The 16,506-nt window shown below is 32.2% G+C and overlaps 1 protein-coding gene and 2 long non-coding RNA genes across 4 annotated transcripts; 1 reads left to right on the forward strand and 2 right to left on the reverse strand.

Annotated features, from left to right (window-relative positions):
- Positions 1 to 98: 98 nt before the first annotated feature.
- LOC105776886 (uncharacterized) lies at positions 99 to 6,707 on the reverse strand. Its single transcript, XR_008189910.1, has 4 exons — positions 6,492 to 6,707; positions 1,201 to 1,343; positions 705 to 757; positions 99 to 615 (listed from the first exon to the last, which is right to left on the reverse strand). It is a non-coding gene; the product is annotated as an uncharacterized LOC105776886 (long non-coding RNA).
- A 380-nt stretch (positions 6,708 to 7,087) lies between these two features.
- Positions 7,088 to 9,601, forward strand: LOC105775868 (cycloartenol synthase). 2 transcript variants are annotated; one of them, XM_012598369.2, is made up of 6 exons: positions 7,088 to 7,420; positions 7,608 to 7,796; positions 8,351 to 8,440; positions 8,530 to 8,718; positions 8,795 to 8,876; positions 9,323 to 9,601. In XM_012598369.2, the coding sequence occupies exons 1-5, from the start codon at positions 7,211 to 7,213 to the stop codon at positions 8,822 to 8,824; spliced, it is 708 nt and encodes a 235-aa protein (XP_012453823.1). In that variant the 5' UTR covers positions 7,088 to 7,210; the 3' UTR covers positions 8,825 to 8,876; positions 9,323 to 9,601. The 2 variants fall into 2 exon arrangements, with proteins under 2 accessions (XP_012453823.1, XP_052478817.1); XM_052622857.1 differs by lacking the exons at positions 8,795 to 8,876; positions 9,323 to 9,601 and having other exon boundaries at positions 8,530 to 8,787.
- Positions 9,602 to 10,777: 1,176 nt separating this feature from the next.
- Positions 10,778 to 11,449, reverse strand: LOC128033605 (uncharacterized). Its single transcript, XR_008189574.1, has 2 exons — positions 11,297 to 11,449; positions 10,778 to 11,192 (listed from the first exon to the last, which is right to left on the reverse strand). It is a non-coding gene; the product is annotated as an uncharacterized LOC128033605 (long non-coding RNA).
- Positions 11,450 to 16,506: the final 5,057 nt, after the last annotated feature.

The raw sequence follows: 16,506 nt of genomic DNA on the forward strand, positions 1-16,506 counted from the left end.
GAGTGTATGCCACATGTTAGCATGAGGAAGGTGCTCTGTACACTTGACACGGTTTTTTTACCAAAATAATATAAAAAAATAATTAATTACGAAAAAAATATAGAAAACAAATTAATTATGAAAATAGGCATTTGCTTCAGTGTTTTGACGGTGCCGCCTGACAAATTGACAGCACCAGGCTGAAATGTGATGACCTAAAATATTCATACATCTTATATGTAAATTTCTCGTTTTGGTTGGCAACTAAAAAAAGAGCTTTAAGGTCCCACCTTACACCAAACTTTAAATGGGTAAATGGCTTTATAACCCCTTTGTTTATTATTTTCTTTTATTCCCCTTTAATACTAAAAATAAATAAAATAATAAAAATTTTCGAGATTGTTCAAGGTCTCCTGGTGATATTCATGGCTGCCATGGGAGATATTGAAGCGAGCAATGTTCATGCCGGCCTTCAGTAACTTCTCGATCATGGGTACCGATCGCGATGCCGAACCCAGAGTGCAAACAATTTTCGTTTTGGCGATACGACCATCATTTGGAAGCTCCTTCAAGATCCCATCAATGTCGATATTCGCCATTTCCTTTTTTATTTGCTCGAATTAGAAATCTACTCTGCTGCACCCATAATCAATTAAAAAATATTAAAAGAGAATAAAATAAAATAAAATAAAATAATAAACAAGGGGATTTATGAAGTAATTTACTCATTTAAAGTTTAGTGCCATGAACGCGACACCCTTGAAGCCTTCTCTTTCAGCTACCAACCAAAATAGGAAATTTACATATCAGGTCCTTGAACATTTTAGGTAATCACATTTCAGTTTGGTGCCGCCAATATATCAAGTGGCATCGTTAGAACACTATAACAAATACCTATTTTCATAATTAATCTATTTTCCATACTTTTTTTCGTAATTAATTATTTTTTTAAGTTATTTGGGTAAAAAAGCCCATTTGACACGTTTAACCTTTCAATTACTAGAAATAACCTATTTATTCTTGGACATTTGTGATAATAAAAAAATAAGATAATTACCGCATGTAACAATGTAAATTATATGGGATAACTAATAATATTGTAAAAATAGATCATGAAATTATGTTAAATTAAAATTTAAAGATTAAATGTAAAATGTGAACATAATTAAAAAAATCAGAACTATCTAGAAATTAAAAATAAAAACTATTTCAGTCTGCTACCCTAGCATGCTTTGGTCTGCCGCCGTTGGCATGAAATTTTTGTCTTGTTTTTCTATTCGTCTGTGTTTCAATTGATTTCAACGCGTCAAGTTCTCTTGTTCAAAAGTATGGGAAGAGTGGTGTGTGTTATCTGGTAATCAAATCTGCATTCATGGAGAATGAATTAGCACAATTATCGATTAATGAGGAAGAAGAAGAAATTTTGCAAATTTAGGTAGATCCGAGTAATCAAAGCAAAGTGGGAGATTTCCAGCTTGTGGGATATTTCTTAACAGCAAGTATCATTCACTTTCCAGCCATGAAAAGTACTAGGGCAAACTTGTGGCACCCTGTTTATGGGGTCCAAATTAGAGATCTGAGGGAAAAAAGGTATCTCTTTCAGTTTTATCATAATATGGATATGGAGAGGGTATTGAAAGGTTTACCATAGACTTTTAATAATCATCTGTTATTATTGAACAAACTGGGAAGAGGTGAAGATCCATTAAAAGTACAGCTAATTTTTACTTCTTTCTGGGTCCAAATTCATGATGTTTTTATTGGATTATTCTCTGAAAAGTTAGTAATTCAACTTGGTAATTTTATAGGTGTCTTCCTGGAATATGATACTTCAAATATTGGAAAGGAAAATTGCAATTTCATGAGGGTAAGAGTACAGATTGATGTTAGGAAGCCTTTGAAAAGGAAGAAGCAGGTTTTATGTGGTGGGGTTAGGTCATATGTTCAGTTTAAATATGAACGGCTATCGCTTTTCTGTTTCTACTATGGACGTTGGGGAACAATGATTCTTTCTGTGAGATAAAAATGATGACAGTGGCAGATACAGATGAATTGGGTTGGGATTTATCACTGCGAGCGCAATCTCGAAGAGCCCTTTCAATGAATCGTATATGGCTACAAGAAGAGGAAGAAGAAAAATAGGAAGGAAGATGGATGGAAAATTGGTTTATGGGATCAAGACATAGGGAGGGAAATATAAAAGAACGAAGGGGAAAAGTTATTGATCCAATTCTGGGGTTTAGTATTGAAAGAGGGGTATCTTCGGCTGAGTGGAAAAAGGGTAAATTTGGATCGAGCCAGATGAGTATGGCAATGTAACACGATTTAGAAGATGAGGCCTTAGTTGGGGAGGAGGGGAAAAAGCGAAACAGGGGAAATGGAAATTTTTTTCGATAATGCAGAGAGTGCTACTGCAACTACAAGAAATAGAAAAATAGTAGAATTCGACCTTTTATCATCAACAGCTATCAAGAGGCAAGCCGACCGGGGGCAATGAAAATAATAAGCTAGAACGTCTATGGTTTGGGAAGACTACGGACAGTTAAAAGACTTCGGCAGATGCTAAAGTTACATAATCCCCAAATAGCCTTCTTTATGGAGACAAAACTTGGTAGACAGCAGATAGAACGAGTTCGTGGAAGGTGTGGTTATACGAATGGCATTGAAGTCGAATTAGAAGGAACAAGAGGAGGGTTGTGCTTAGCTTGGAGAATTGATATTGATATAACGCTGTGTAGTTTCTCTAAAAGACATGGATGTGATCATTGACAATAAGGAAAAAAGATGCAAATGGAGATTTACAAGTTTCTATGGATCCCCATATGTGCAGGATAGAAATGATTCATGGGCTGTTCTGAAAGTTTGGCTACTAATGTGGAATTCCCATGGTTTATTGCTGGAGATTTCAACGAAATTATGTATGGTTTTGAAAAGAAAGGAGGATTGCCTAGAAATGAGAGGAGGATGGAATTGTTTCAAAGAACACTCGAGGAATGTCATTTGTATGATGTGGGCTTTGAAGGTAGTTGGTTCACTTGGGAAAGAGGAAATTTATCAGAGATGAACATACAAGAAAGATTAGATAGGGGAGTTGCCAATACGGAATGGATTAATATGTTTCTAGAAGTGAGAGTTCAGCATTTAGTGCATTCATTTTCAAATCACTGCCCAATTCTTATTAACACAAGGAGGTATGAAAATCAATGGAGGAACTATAATTTTAAATTTGAAGCTTGGTGGTCCTTAGAAGATTCATTCGTTAATGAAGTTAAGAGCTTGTGGGAGAAATCATCAGGAGAACTAGTACAGAAATTGGATTTTTTAAAAAAAGGATTAAAAATGTGGGCTAAAAAAATTCAAAATGAAAGGAAGAAGACAAAACAGGTTCTTATAAAAAAATTAACGGAGTTAGATGAGGATGAAAGAGATGATAAGACTTTGGCTGAACTGATTGATACGAAAATGAATTTAAATTTTGAATTTGAAAAGGAAGAATGTTACTGGGAACAGAGGGCTCGAATGAATTGGATAAAATATGAAGACAGAAATACAACTTTTTTTCATGGTCAAGCATTACAGAGAAGGAGAAAGAATCTCATTCTTAAGTTACAAAACAAAGATGGAAGAGAGATGATGGACTTGCAAGAAATGGAAGGTGTTGCACGGTCTTATTTCAAAAGATTATTTTCAAAAGAAGGAATGAGGAATTATGAACAAATATTAAAAGGGGTTGAACGTTGTATCTATGAGGAAAATAACCGAAAGTTGACAGCAGTATATACCAAAGATGAAATTATGGAAGCAATTTTTGCTATGGGACCCATGAAGGCACCAGGAGAAGATGGTTTTCTAGCCCTTTTTAATCAGAAGTGAAGGAAAATAATCAGAGATGATGTCACCACTTTTTACTTACAAATACTAAACGGCGTTAAAGAGGTAAGTCCAATTAACTCTACAAATATTGTACTTATTCCAAAAGTTCCTAGACCATCTAATATGTCACAATTCAGGCCTATTAGACTATGTAATGTTCTTTATAAAATCATTGTAAAGGTTATAGCCAATCGATTAAGTGGAGTCATTATAAAATGTGTTGATGAGGCATAAAGTGGTTTTGTGCCAGACTGACTTATTTCAGATAATGTGCTGTTAGCCTATGAAATATTACACAAGTTAAAATAAAAGAGAGTGAGGAAAAAAAGGTATATGGCTGTTAAACTTGATATGAGTAAAACCTATGACAGGGTGGAATGAGATTTTTTAAATAGGATAATGTTACGGATGGGGTTTGATCAAAGTTGGGTAAATTCTATCATGAATTGTGTTACTACGGTTTCTTACTCAGTAATCATCAATGGACATATCGAAAAAAAATTCTGCCCAGCTAAAGGACTTAGATAAGGGGATCCACTTAGCCCATTTTTATTCCTTTTATGTGGTGAAGGATTGTCAAGCCTATTGAGACTAGCAACAAATAGGGGTTTTCTAAAATGTGTTAGGATCAGAAGGAACGACCCGTAAATATCCCATCTATTATTTGCTGACAATTGCATTCTGTTTGGAGAAGCAACAAGCAGAGGAGCTAATCTTTTCAAGAACATTCTAGGCGAATACAAGTCTTGCTCAGGACAATGCGTAAATTTTGATAAATCAACTGTATTTTCGGCAAGAATACAACGGAGGAAGATAAGAGATTAGTAGTCAATAGTAGTCAATCTTTTGGGGGTATGAAGCTCTAATGAACCAGAACGTTATTTAGGATTACATATAATGGTGGGTCAGAGGAAAAAAGAACATTTTCAGAATTGGAAGGATAAATTTAAAAAATGTATTGATAACTGGAGCAATAGGTTTCTATCACAAAGAGGGAAAGAAGTATTCATAAAGGCTATCCTTCAGGCTATTCCGACTTATACGATGGCCTGCTTTTTATTAACTAAAGTACCATGTGATGATATGAAGAGTATCATAGCCAAATTTTGGTGGCAGAAGGGACATGGGAAAAAGGGAATCCATTGGTGCACTTGGAAAAATCTTTGTTTCTTAAAAGAAAACAGTGGTTTAGGTTTTAGAAATCTTGCTCAATTTAAGATTGCGTTACTGGCAAAATAAGGATGGCAACTTCTTAATGATCCAAATTCGTTATTAGCTAGAGTTCTAAAAGTAAAATATTACCCATGAACATGTTTTCTCAAGGCAGAGTTGAAGAATTTACCTTCACTCACTTGGAGGAGTATTTGGGCAACAAAGGTTCTTTTCCAAAAAGGATTGTGCTGGAGAGTGGGTAGGGGGACAAAATCTCTATTTGGGAAGACAGTTGGATACAAGGGATCGACAAAGTTGAAGAACAAAGCAGATCAAATAATGGGGAACTACAATTAGTCTCGGACCTTATTGATAATTCAAGTAGGAAATAGAGGGAGGACTTGATTAATAATACCTTTCAAGTGGAAACAGCTCAGAAAATTCTACAGACGCCGTTTGCAGAGACAGAGCATGAAGATGTCCAAGTCTAGAAAGGAGAGTTATTCGGCGAATTTTCTGTAAGCAGCGCCTATAAACTATTACAAGAGGCTACTCTAAATCCTACTGATTATTTATTATAGACTGAATCTAAGGAATTTTATAGAAAATTATGGGGCTTACAATTACCCCCAAAAATTACAATGACTATTTGCAGGATCTCATGGGACTATATTCCCAACTTTGTTAATCTCAGATGCAGGAAAGTCATTACTAATGATGAATGTCCTCGGTGCCGATCCTGGTTTGAAGAAAGTCTCTATGTATTCCGAGAGTGCCCTACAACAAAAGAAGTTTGGAGTTTGTTAAATCTGACCTGGATCATGGATAACACAAATCAAAGCCTTTGGGAGTGGTTAACCTGGGTTTTTAAGAAAGGAAATGATGCCCAGTGTCGACTTTTTTGTTATGCTTTATGGTCGATTTGGGTTTTCAGAAACCAGTTTATACATGAAGGGAAAAACAAAACAGGACGGGCTTTAGCACAAAGTATTCAGAGACAAATGGCAGAAAATGAAGGAGTAAGAGCAATGAAGTTACAGAAGACTATGATCAGAAGTTGCAGGGCTCAGGAGGACTCACCAAAAGCAGCGATTCAGTTCGATGCAGCGTTTGACAGAAGAAGCTCCTAGTCAACAACAGGACTGGTAGGATGGGACCAAAAAGGAGATTTGCAGGTGCTTAAGACGGTGGTTCACAACAAGGTTTCTTCCTCGTTTGTAGCAGAGGCGTACGCATGTTTGGAAAGTATAAAGTTAGGAATCTCACTAAGAATGCTATCAATCAAAATCATGGGGGACTCCAAAACAGTTATTAAAAAATGTCGAAAGACTTCACTTGATAAATCAGTGACTGGGGCTATTATTAGAGATATACACAACAACAAATCATGTTTCCAGGAACTAGATTTTCAATACATTCATAGATCAGAGAACTCGCATGCGCATAAGTTGGCAAAAAGTGCTCTTGAAAGAGAGGAAAATGTTTACCTGATGTGAGCAGATTTGAATCGGCATGTTCTTGCCTGGGAGAGGAGAGGACCAAGAAACCCGGATTGAAGGAAAGAATGAAGGAAATACTTTCAAAAGCAGGTAGCAAATTTAATTTTATCTCTTGGGAATGACTATCGTCAGAAGGTGGGATTTCGATTTGACTAAACGGGAGAAAATGGATGCCAGCCGTTTTGGATTTGATTGGGGTAGATATTTTATTTACTTTTCATTAAATGTAGGCTATCATTTTAAATACAGTAAGACCGAATTTCCTTTTTCATTTGTTTGTGACTGGGCCCAAAGTTCTGGGCTTTGTTTGATTTTTGTTTAATTCAATAAAGTACCCAATCACTTTATCAAAAAAAAAAAAGAACAGAATTACAATGTTACTATTATTGCATAATAAGCGAAAAAAGAAAAAAATTAATGATTTTAAATAATTAACAATTTAGTTTATATTTAGAAAAAAACATAATTCATCTCATCATGTCAAAGCCATTTGTCAATAAAATGCAAACCAAGAAAAAAGTAAGAGAAAATAAATGCCACTCCATGCAAGTCAAGTACTGATTTAATAATTTGTCTATCCAACCTCTCTCTCTCTCTCGTCTCCCCATACTTGAAAGAAAATAAGTGGCATTGCATGCATGCCAAGTACTCCTGAGAGAACTGAGCAGTTATTTTTTTAATTAGGCTGAGGAAATAATTGATGAAAGATGTGGAGGCTGAAGATAGGGGAAGAAACGGTGGGCAACGACGGCGAGTGGCTAAGGAGTGTGAACAATCATGTGGGACGCCAAGTCTGGGAGTTTTGTCCCCAACTGGGAACCCCTGAGAAGCTTTCTCAAGTTGAAATGGCTCGCAAAACCTTCTTCGATCATCGCTTTCACAAGAAACATAGCTTCGATCTCTTTTTGAGGATTCAGGTTAGCTGGAGTTTATATTATTCGGACGGTGAGTGTGTGGTAGATATAAGTATATCGGTTTAATTCTTCATATACTTAAAAAAAGAAAATCATATTTTAATTTATATTTTTATCAGAATACAACATATTGAAGTCCTTATGAATCCCAAAATTATGGCACTGAAATTAATTAATGCCGTTGGCGAAGGAGAAGAATGGCGGCGCAAGTATATCGAAAGTTACAGTGAAAGAACGTGAAGATGAGCGAGAGGAGGAGGAGGAGGCAATAATAGAGAGAAGCTTGCGACGAGCCATGGACTTCTATTCCACAATGCAAACAGATGATGGACATTGGAGCGGAGATTATGGGGGTCATTTGTTTCTACTTCCTGGTTTAGTAATGCACCTAAATCCAACTACTATTTCATAATTAATTTATTATTTATGTTAATATATATATTGAAAATGTTGGCACATAATTAAATTAATCTTGCATAAAATAAATTATGAAAAGTTAAGAATGTAAAGAGACTTGAGTATGAAGAGTTAGTAATGTAAAAAGACTTGAAGATGAAAAGTTACACACATGCATGAATAGTCACAACTCCTATAACATTTAGTTATGTAAATGAATAGTCACAACTCCTATAGCATTTAGTGATGTAGATGAATAGTCACTTATAATTCCTATATAAAGAGTTATATGTGATGAAGAATTTTAAGGGTGAGTGAAATAAAAGTTTATAGAAAGGGTGTTTTCTTTCTTCCAAAAAATTTTCTCTTCTCCATTATATTCTTTATCATTTTCTTTATTTTATTTCTCCAAATATTAATCAATCTTCTACAGAAAATTCTTAAAAGGAATATCATGTTTATATGGGGCTTACTATTTAATTAATATTTCCATATGTATTTGAGCAACTAATGGTATTTGGATGACAAGTGGAATAGGTCATTACTTTATACATTACTGGAGCCTTGAATGCTGTCCTCTCAAATCAGCACCAACATGAGATTTGCAGATATATTTACTATCATCAGGCAAGAAATCTATGCATTTTTTCTTTCTTTCAATTCTATAATTGTCCTAACATGTAAAAAAAACTTGAATGTCTGAGTTATTATGGCAGAATAGAGATGGCGGATGGGGACTTCATATCGAGGGTCAAAGCACAATGTTTGGCACAACCATGAACTATGTCACTTTAAGATTACTCGGCAAAGAGGCTGAAGGGGAAGCAGCCGAAAGAGGTCGTGAGTGGATCCTCCGCCATGGAACTGCAACTACAATCTCCCCTTGGGGGAAAATGTGGCTTTCGGTAATATTTATATATATAGTAGTTATGGTGTAAATTTGTGTTAATGGATGTTTTGAATGGAATTTGATGTTAATAGGTACTTGGAGCAAATGAATGGTGTGAATAATCCAATGCCACCAGAATTATTGCTTTGTCGACTTCCTTCCTTTGTCAACCAGGTTAATTTTTTTCTAAAATTATATATATTGTAAAAATAGAATATCGGTAATGACAATATATCATAAATAAAAGAGAAAAAAATAAAGAACACGCAGATTTTACGTGGAAACCCTTTCGGGAAAAAAAACCACGGACAGAGGAGAAGAAATTCACTATGTCAAATTCGAATTAATTACAAGAGGAGTAGACTATGTCTGTTTATAGGCTTGTAAAATCATATTCTAATAGGAGTAAAACACCTTATTCTAATCAATATCAAATAGATGGAGTTTAATAAGGTTTAAAAAAACTTTATTCTAAAATAAAATAAAAGAAGTATAATTCTATAGGGATTTACTTTTATTTTATTTTATTTTACCACAGTATTTTATTTAAATAAGGATTCGGTTCACTTAATTCTAACATATATATTTGTATGTTGCTTTTGGACTGGATTGATCTGCAGGGAGTTTTGGGTAGCAACTATGGTGTTCGTGACAAGCTTTTCCAAGCTCCAACTGTTTATCACACAAATTTAACGAATCAAGAACATGAGTTGAATAGTTTAAGTCACATCTTTAAAAATATTTCATTTTATAATCTATTCATTAGGATTTAACAAACTCTTTAGTTATAAAACAAGAATATAAATCAACAATAGGTTGCAATAGAAAATACTCAACAAAATCAAAAGGAGAGGAGTGAGAGAAGGGCGATAAATTTTTGAAGTGTGTTTATAGCGAAAGTGGACCTTACTTTATATATATGAGTTTTACTAGCAAAATAATTAAGGTAGGTGGATTTGACTTAAGTCTAAATTCAATGAATTTAGACTTGACTAAATATAGTTTCAATCGGTTAAGCTATTTTTAACTTGTGAGTTTTATTGGCTAAAAATAGTAAAGGTAAAGTGGATTTGATTTAATCAAAAATAGTTTAAAAAAGGTTAAACTAATTTGAACTCGACTAAATATAGCTTCAATCGGTTAAGCTATTTTTTAGCTTAGCTAAATATAGGTGTTACTAGTTAAGTAGTTTACTTTTATTGAAGTCTCAAAAATTCATTAAAAAATAATTCTAAAAACAAAAGAGCTCAGACGTTGCGATATGTCACGTGCAAGAAAATTCACCAATTTACAGTATGCTAACCATTTAGGCCTAGTTCTCATGCGCTTGAGTCCACCCTCTTAATTTAGTTCTTACTAAACTAATAAAGTATAATAGCTTTATAAACAAGGGTCTCAAGGCCTTTATTTAGGAATGTGAGATTTCGGTCTTTATAAGTATCTCAAATTTTCCAACAAACCCCACATATTTCAAAAAAACCAAGGATAAGATTTTGCTAAGTATTTTCTATCTAGATATAATGCATCGACTCTGGTGTCCTTTGAACTATGAGCTAGAACCAGAAAGAAGTAGACATAATTTATAGAATAATTGGTGAAACATAAAGTTTTAATGAACCAAGAATTCTTTATGTAGACTAAAATGCTCATCAATCACATTATACCTATATTATTGTTGTTCAGTGTAGTTGTGTGCTAATAGGTCATGTGCATGCCTGGTTTTATGAGTGCTCTAGAGACTGTTATAAATATCATTAAAGTGGCCTTACTTCACACTCATATAGGTCAATCTATCAAATGTATTTTGCAGATTGATACACCACCTACAAAAGATATGGATTTGATTAAGAGTTTTTACTCATCTTCATTTTCTTTGCAGATTTTAGCACTATTTACACTATAAGAGGTATATAATTTTTATAGTGCTTTAGAAATTAACTAATGATTTCATTATTACCCATATAAACCTAAGTCATGGGATCTCCAATCAAATAGGTTAAGTTTTTGTCATTGTTGATATTGCCATTTGACAGTATTCCCCTTGATGTTTCATTTACTAGTTTCTTCGCTAGGGGTTCACTTTTGACTACATAATCCATAAATTATAACTTCATTCTTTTTGTAACACCTTTAACCTGATCCAATTGGTTGAATCCGGATCTTGGGTATTACCACCATAATACAGACAAAATCTTAATCTACTTATACAAGATGCAATTAGTTACAACTCAGTTACAAAATTTCAAGCCAAAATATAAGATTACTAATACAACAAGTAAACACAACTACAATCCATGGTAATTAAATTACAACGATATTTAAAATGGAAACCTATTCTACTTTAGTTATCCTAAAGCACAAATTTTCAAGTAACATGCCACCTGAGTTTGCTTTGTATGCATAAATACCTGATACGACACTTCTTGGCGTGGTCCTAACATCATTCCTCCTGGCGCAAACCTACATCAGCTTGCTTGAAACATAACGCACCTAGATAAGTTCATAAGAACTTAGTGAGGAAAACATCATTTACCTCTTTGACAAATATTTCCTCAAAATCTATTCGTTTATATCCGTCCGTTGCTATACCTTACCTTGAACTATTTCTTTCTCTTCACTGTCTGCGATACATCGTGTTCATCCTTCAAACTCTGAGTCATCACCTCATCACAATTCAAGAAAAAGCACATGAACAAATGACAGAGTCTTACTTTGGACATTCAATTTCATATCTTTCTTTAGAGTCCTTTTTCCAATTAATTACGTCTCTTTCGGCTTTTCCTTCCCTTTTACGTTTCCTTTTATTCCATGTTATCTCGTACTCTCATCTAACCAAAACCTAAAATGCCATTTCTATTATTTTCATGATAGTTACGGGTTTTTCTAAAGGAATATTCTTACGGCATGCTTTTAATATTTATATATTTTTTAATTAAGTATTTGTATTCAAATAAGATGGCAGCTTCACAAATTGAAAGTGATGCAATTGAATGAATTTAAATATTCAACCACTTCTTATATCATTTGTTTGTTTTAAAGGTGTAAAAATTCTTTTAAAAAGAATTATTAAGTATTTGAACTGTCAAAATGTATTAAAATATCTTTTAACTTTTAATTTTAATTGTTTTTAATTTTTTAGTTAAAACCATCATGTGGCACAACTATAGTATAACATATGGCAAAAAAATGATAAAAATAAAAAAATTAAATTTTAATAAAAATAAAACAATATTTAAATTTTATTAAAATTTTAAAAATAAAAACCATAAAAGAAATTGTAAGAAATTTGTAAAATTTGATAAAATCATAAGAAAATTATTAAAAATGTAAAAAAATACAAAAATTCGTAAAAAATTATAAAAATTATCATACCAAAAGAAGCATTTTATAATTTATTAATTTTCTTTTTTTTAATTATTTTTCGCCACATATATCACACTAGAGGTGAGCGTTCGATCAAATCGAATGAAAAAATTTTGAGTTAATCGAGTTGACGAATCATGTGTTATGATCCTAACTCGATTTGAAAATTTCTTGAATCGAGTAGAGTGAGATGAAATTTGAATCGAATCGAATTGAATATATTTGTTCGAATTAAATTTAAAAAAATAATTTTGGGTCCTTGTAACCACTGTCACCCACCGTAATCAAATTTGTCCATCATAATCAAATTTATTATTAACTTTCATCACCTCATAATTTATTTATTAATCTTTTATAGACGAGTTAGCTTTTTGCTTGCTTCAACTATCTTCGATTATGTATTTTGAAATTAAAAATATATTAAATGTAAAATGTGATTTTTTAATAAAATTATTTTAAAGAAAAAATGTGAAATTGATACCAAGATAAGATTTTAACACAAATATTTTATGGCATTATTAATAATACAATTTTAATATAAATATTCAATATGATTAAACAATTCAATAATTTAAATAGTACAAAATGTGAAATTTAATTTAATAATATAAATCATATATATAAATAAAATTATTATTTAGGTTTAGGGATTTTTTTAGATGATTTTGATTTTTTATTTGGGGGTAACGGGTGATAAGTAAAAGTTTAAGGGTGAAATAAAAAGTTTTGGGGGAGTAAAATTTTGGAGAGAAAATATTTAAAAAAATGGGGGGGGGGGATAGGAGGTGAGTAAAAGTTTTAGGGTGAAAGTGGGAGAGGTAAAAATTTTAGGGGAAAATAAAAAGTTTTGAGGGTTTTTGGAAGGAAAATTTGGAGGGAAAGTAAATGGGGAGTAAAATTTTGGAAGAAAAATATAAAAAAAAATTGGTGAGAAATGGATTTGGGGTAGATGGCGGGGTTGGGATGTAAGGGTGAGTATTCGATCGAGTCGAGTCAAATCGAGTCAAAAATTTCGGGTTAGTCAAGTTGACGAATCCTATTTTAGCAACCAAACTCAATTTGAATTTTTTTCGAATCGGATCGAATTGAGTCAAAAAATTTTGAGTCAAGTCGAGTCGAGTTAACGAATCCTATTATTTATACTCAATGTTGCGTTTACATGAACCAATTATTTAACTAGTAAACGAAGTATAAAATTATTTAACTACATAAACAATATAATAGTTTTGCCTTTTAACTTAATGAGTAAACAGTTATCAATCAAAACAACGTTGTCAAAACCATTTTTTTGGGGTTTGAAAAATGGGAATCGATTTTGAAAATGGAGTCGCCACCAATCTTTTATTGAGGTGTGATTGGATCACCTTAAAAACGATTTTAGGTCTACGAATTTTAAGAAAATAGGTTCGGGAGTCAGTTATGCACAAGGAATGGTTAGCACCCTCGTAATGCCCAAAATTGGTACCTAATTGATTGTTTGGTGTCGAAAATTTGAAAATATTTTAAATACAATCCCATGAAATGAAAGCTTAAATAATTGAATTGGCTAAATAGACAGACCTATTTCAAAGAAATAAACCGCCACACTCAGTGAGTTAGAATGTAACAGTTCAATCTTCGAAGTTAGATTTGTCTTTTAAGAAAATCATATATTTTAAAAAGGATATTTGATTCTTTAAGACAATCGAGAAATTAGAATCCAGTAAGTTAGGGTTCAATTTCTCAAAATTCCTAAACATCAAATATTGCCTTTATTTTTTTAAAATTGAGATAACAAAATGCCATATCTAGTAAGTTAGGATCCAACATTTTAAAATCTTAAGAACTTTATTTTAACAATTGTATAGTTTTAATAAAATGAACACTTGATTATCTAAATTCATCGAGAAGAATTGAAGCCCAGTAAGTTAGGGCACAATTTTCTCGAGAACTTATGAACACCAAGCTTTTTTGAATTATGAAATAGAATGATTGTAGTGCTTTAATAAAATACAACTCTTACGATTGGAACATGATTGAATAACAATACATATAATGTAAAAGATAAACAACAATCTAAACTTAAACTAGAAGCAATCAAGCAATTAATAGGCAAATACAATCATTGATTTTAATCATATTTTACAAACATTCATATTAATAATTAAGCAACCCATAAATTAATAATCAATTAAAGAAAGATACTTGAGACAATGAGAAAGAAAAACAATAATAACAATAAATAATATGAATATTTGATACAATTTGGTAACAGAACTAAAAACAAATAAAAGGTTTGAATGAATTTTAATGAAAGATTTATAAAAATAAAAAATGAAATGAAATAAAAGTGAATAACTTAAAATTAATACCTACATTTTGATTTATATAAATAAAATCTAGTATAAATAATAGTATGTACATAATAATAATATATGTAGAAGTTAAAATAAAATAACAAATTTAAAAGGAATAAGGTTTCTATACATAAAAAAATCATTTGAAACTAATAATATATTGTTATATATATACATACGTATACTAAAAATCCATATTATATATACATATATATAAAAATATGAGATATTATTACTAAAAATTTTGAAGTTAATTATATATATATACGTGAACAAAAAGTATGTATAAGATAGTATATAAAACATATATAAAAATATTTATAAAATTAAGTAATGAATACATAAAATAATATTACATAATAAAAGAATTTATAGTAAAATTAGGTTAACTGATATATATATATATATATATATATATATATATATATATAATACTATTAAATATAATAACAACAAATGAAATTAATAATAATAAACCAATTAATTTAATGAAAATGGATCTATTTTGAATTCAAACAAAATTCTAAGGGTTGATTTGAAATAAATATGCAAACGACTGAACTGAAAACCATTTAACATCGAAGGGATTATTAAAGCAATTTAACGCAAAAATCTTCTCTAGCATGTGGATTTGAATATTCAGAACGGTGCCGTTCAAACATGGATCCAATTGAAACCGAAATCAAATATAGCGTATAAATTAAAATAAATAATAATTAAATTAAAACAAATCAAAACATGAAAGGATCTATGGCGCAAATAAACCATTTAAATAAAATGCGCGGATCCTCCCCTCGGGTCGGGTCACCGCACAGATCCGAACATCTGAACGACGCCGTTTTGAAGCCATTGTATTGGCGACAGATGGCGACGTTTTAGTCCCCGTGTTTAAAGGCTAAAATAAGCCTAAAGATCCCTAACCCTTCCACTTAAAAAAAACCTAAACTAAGTACTCTCTCTCTGCGCCGCTCAGCCAACCAATGTTTGGAGGCCCCGATTCCTCGCCCGCCTCCGATTGCGACAGAAGGAGCAAAAGATCGACCACCAGGTACACTCTTTGCTTTCTAATCTTCTGTATTGAATAAGGAACAAAAGAGCGAAGAACATAAAAGGAAGAAAAGAAGAAAAAAAATCTATTCACCTTTCAATTTTTCTGAATATTTAGTTTTTTCTTTTTGTATTCAATCTCTGTGAATGTGTACCTTGTTTACAAAATTCAAATGGCCTTCTTATAGCCCGATTTACAAAAAAAAAATAGAATAATAAAAATAAAATAAATAAAAAAAGGTTCACCCCCATTCTGTTATTTCCTTTTTGCAGCTGTTTCCGTGTGTTTTTGCAGGTATTCTACCAGCCTGGAGCAACGGAGGCACACGCACATCTTCGGTGGCGATGCCATGTGAAGTCTATGTTGGGCTCGTCTCTGGCGCCAAAAGTGAGTCTCTGATCTTCGCTACACGAGCAGTCTAGAAACCCCTACGGTTTCTGAATTTGGGCCGTTTGGGCCACCATAGTTGGGTTTTGAAAATTGGGTTAGGGTCTATTTTAATTGATTCGGGTTTGGGGATCTGTTTAGGTTTTTTTGGGTTTGTTTTGGGCTTGGTATTTAGAAATCGGACCTATTGTATTGGATTTAGGCTTTATTGTAACCAGACTTTATGGACTGTTTTTTTTATTGGATTTTTAATTTTATATTTGGCTATATTTTATTTTTATTTATTTGTTTTTCTTTTTGAAATGTATGTGGGCTGTACAAATTTGGGTTATTACAAACGTAATTTTGTCTTTTAACTTAATGGTTTTGACCTTTAGCTTTAGAAAAGGTAAAAGGCATAGTTTTGTCTTTTCTTATTCGGATTTTCGAATAACTCGAATTGTGTAATTCATATTCGAGTTAAATCGAAAAACTTAATTTTTTATTTGACTTGATCCAAATAACTTGATTAACTCAAATAACTCGAACTATTTAATTCAATATTTAAAAATTTTATCGAGTTTTTCGAATCAAACCGGATTTTGCTCACCCCTATTGGGATGGGAGGGGAGTAAAAGTTTTGGGGGAAAGTGAGGAGTAAAGGTTTTGAGGGAAAAGTGAGAAGGAGTAA

Source organism: Gossypium raimondii, chromosome 10, assembly GCF_025698545.1.
Source record: "Gossypium raimondii isolate GPD5lz chromosome 10, ASM2569854v1, whole genome shotgun sequence".
Taxonomy (NCBI): Eukaryota; Viridiplantae; Streptophyta; class Magnoliopsida; order Malvales; family Malvaceae; genus Gossypium; species Gossypium raimondii.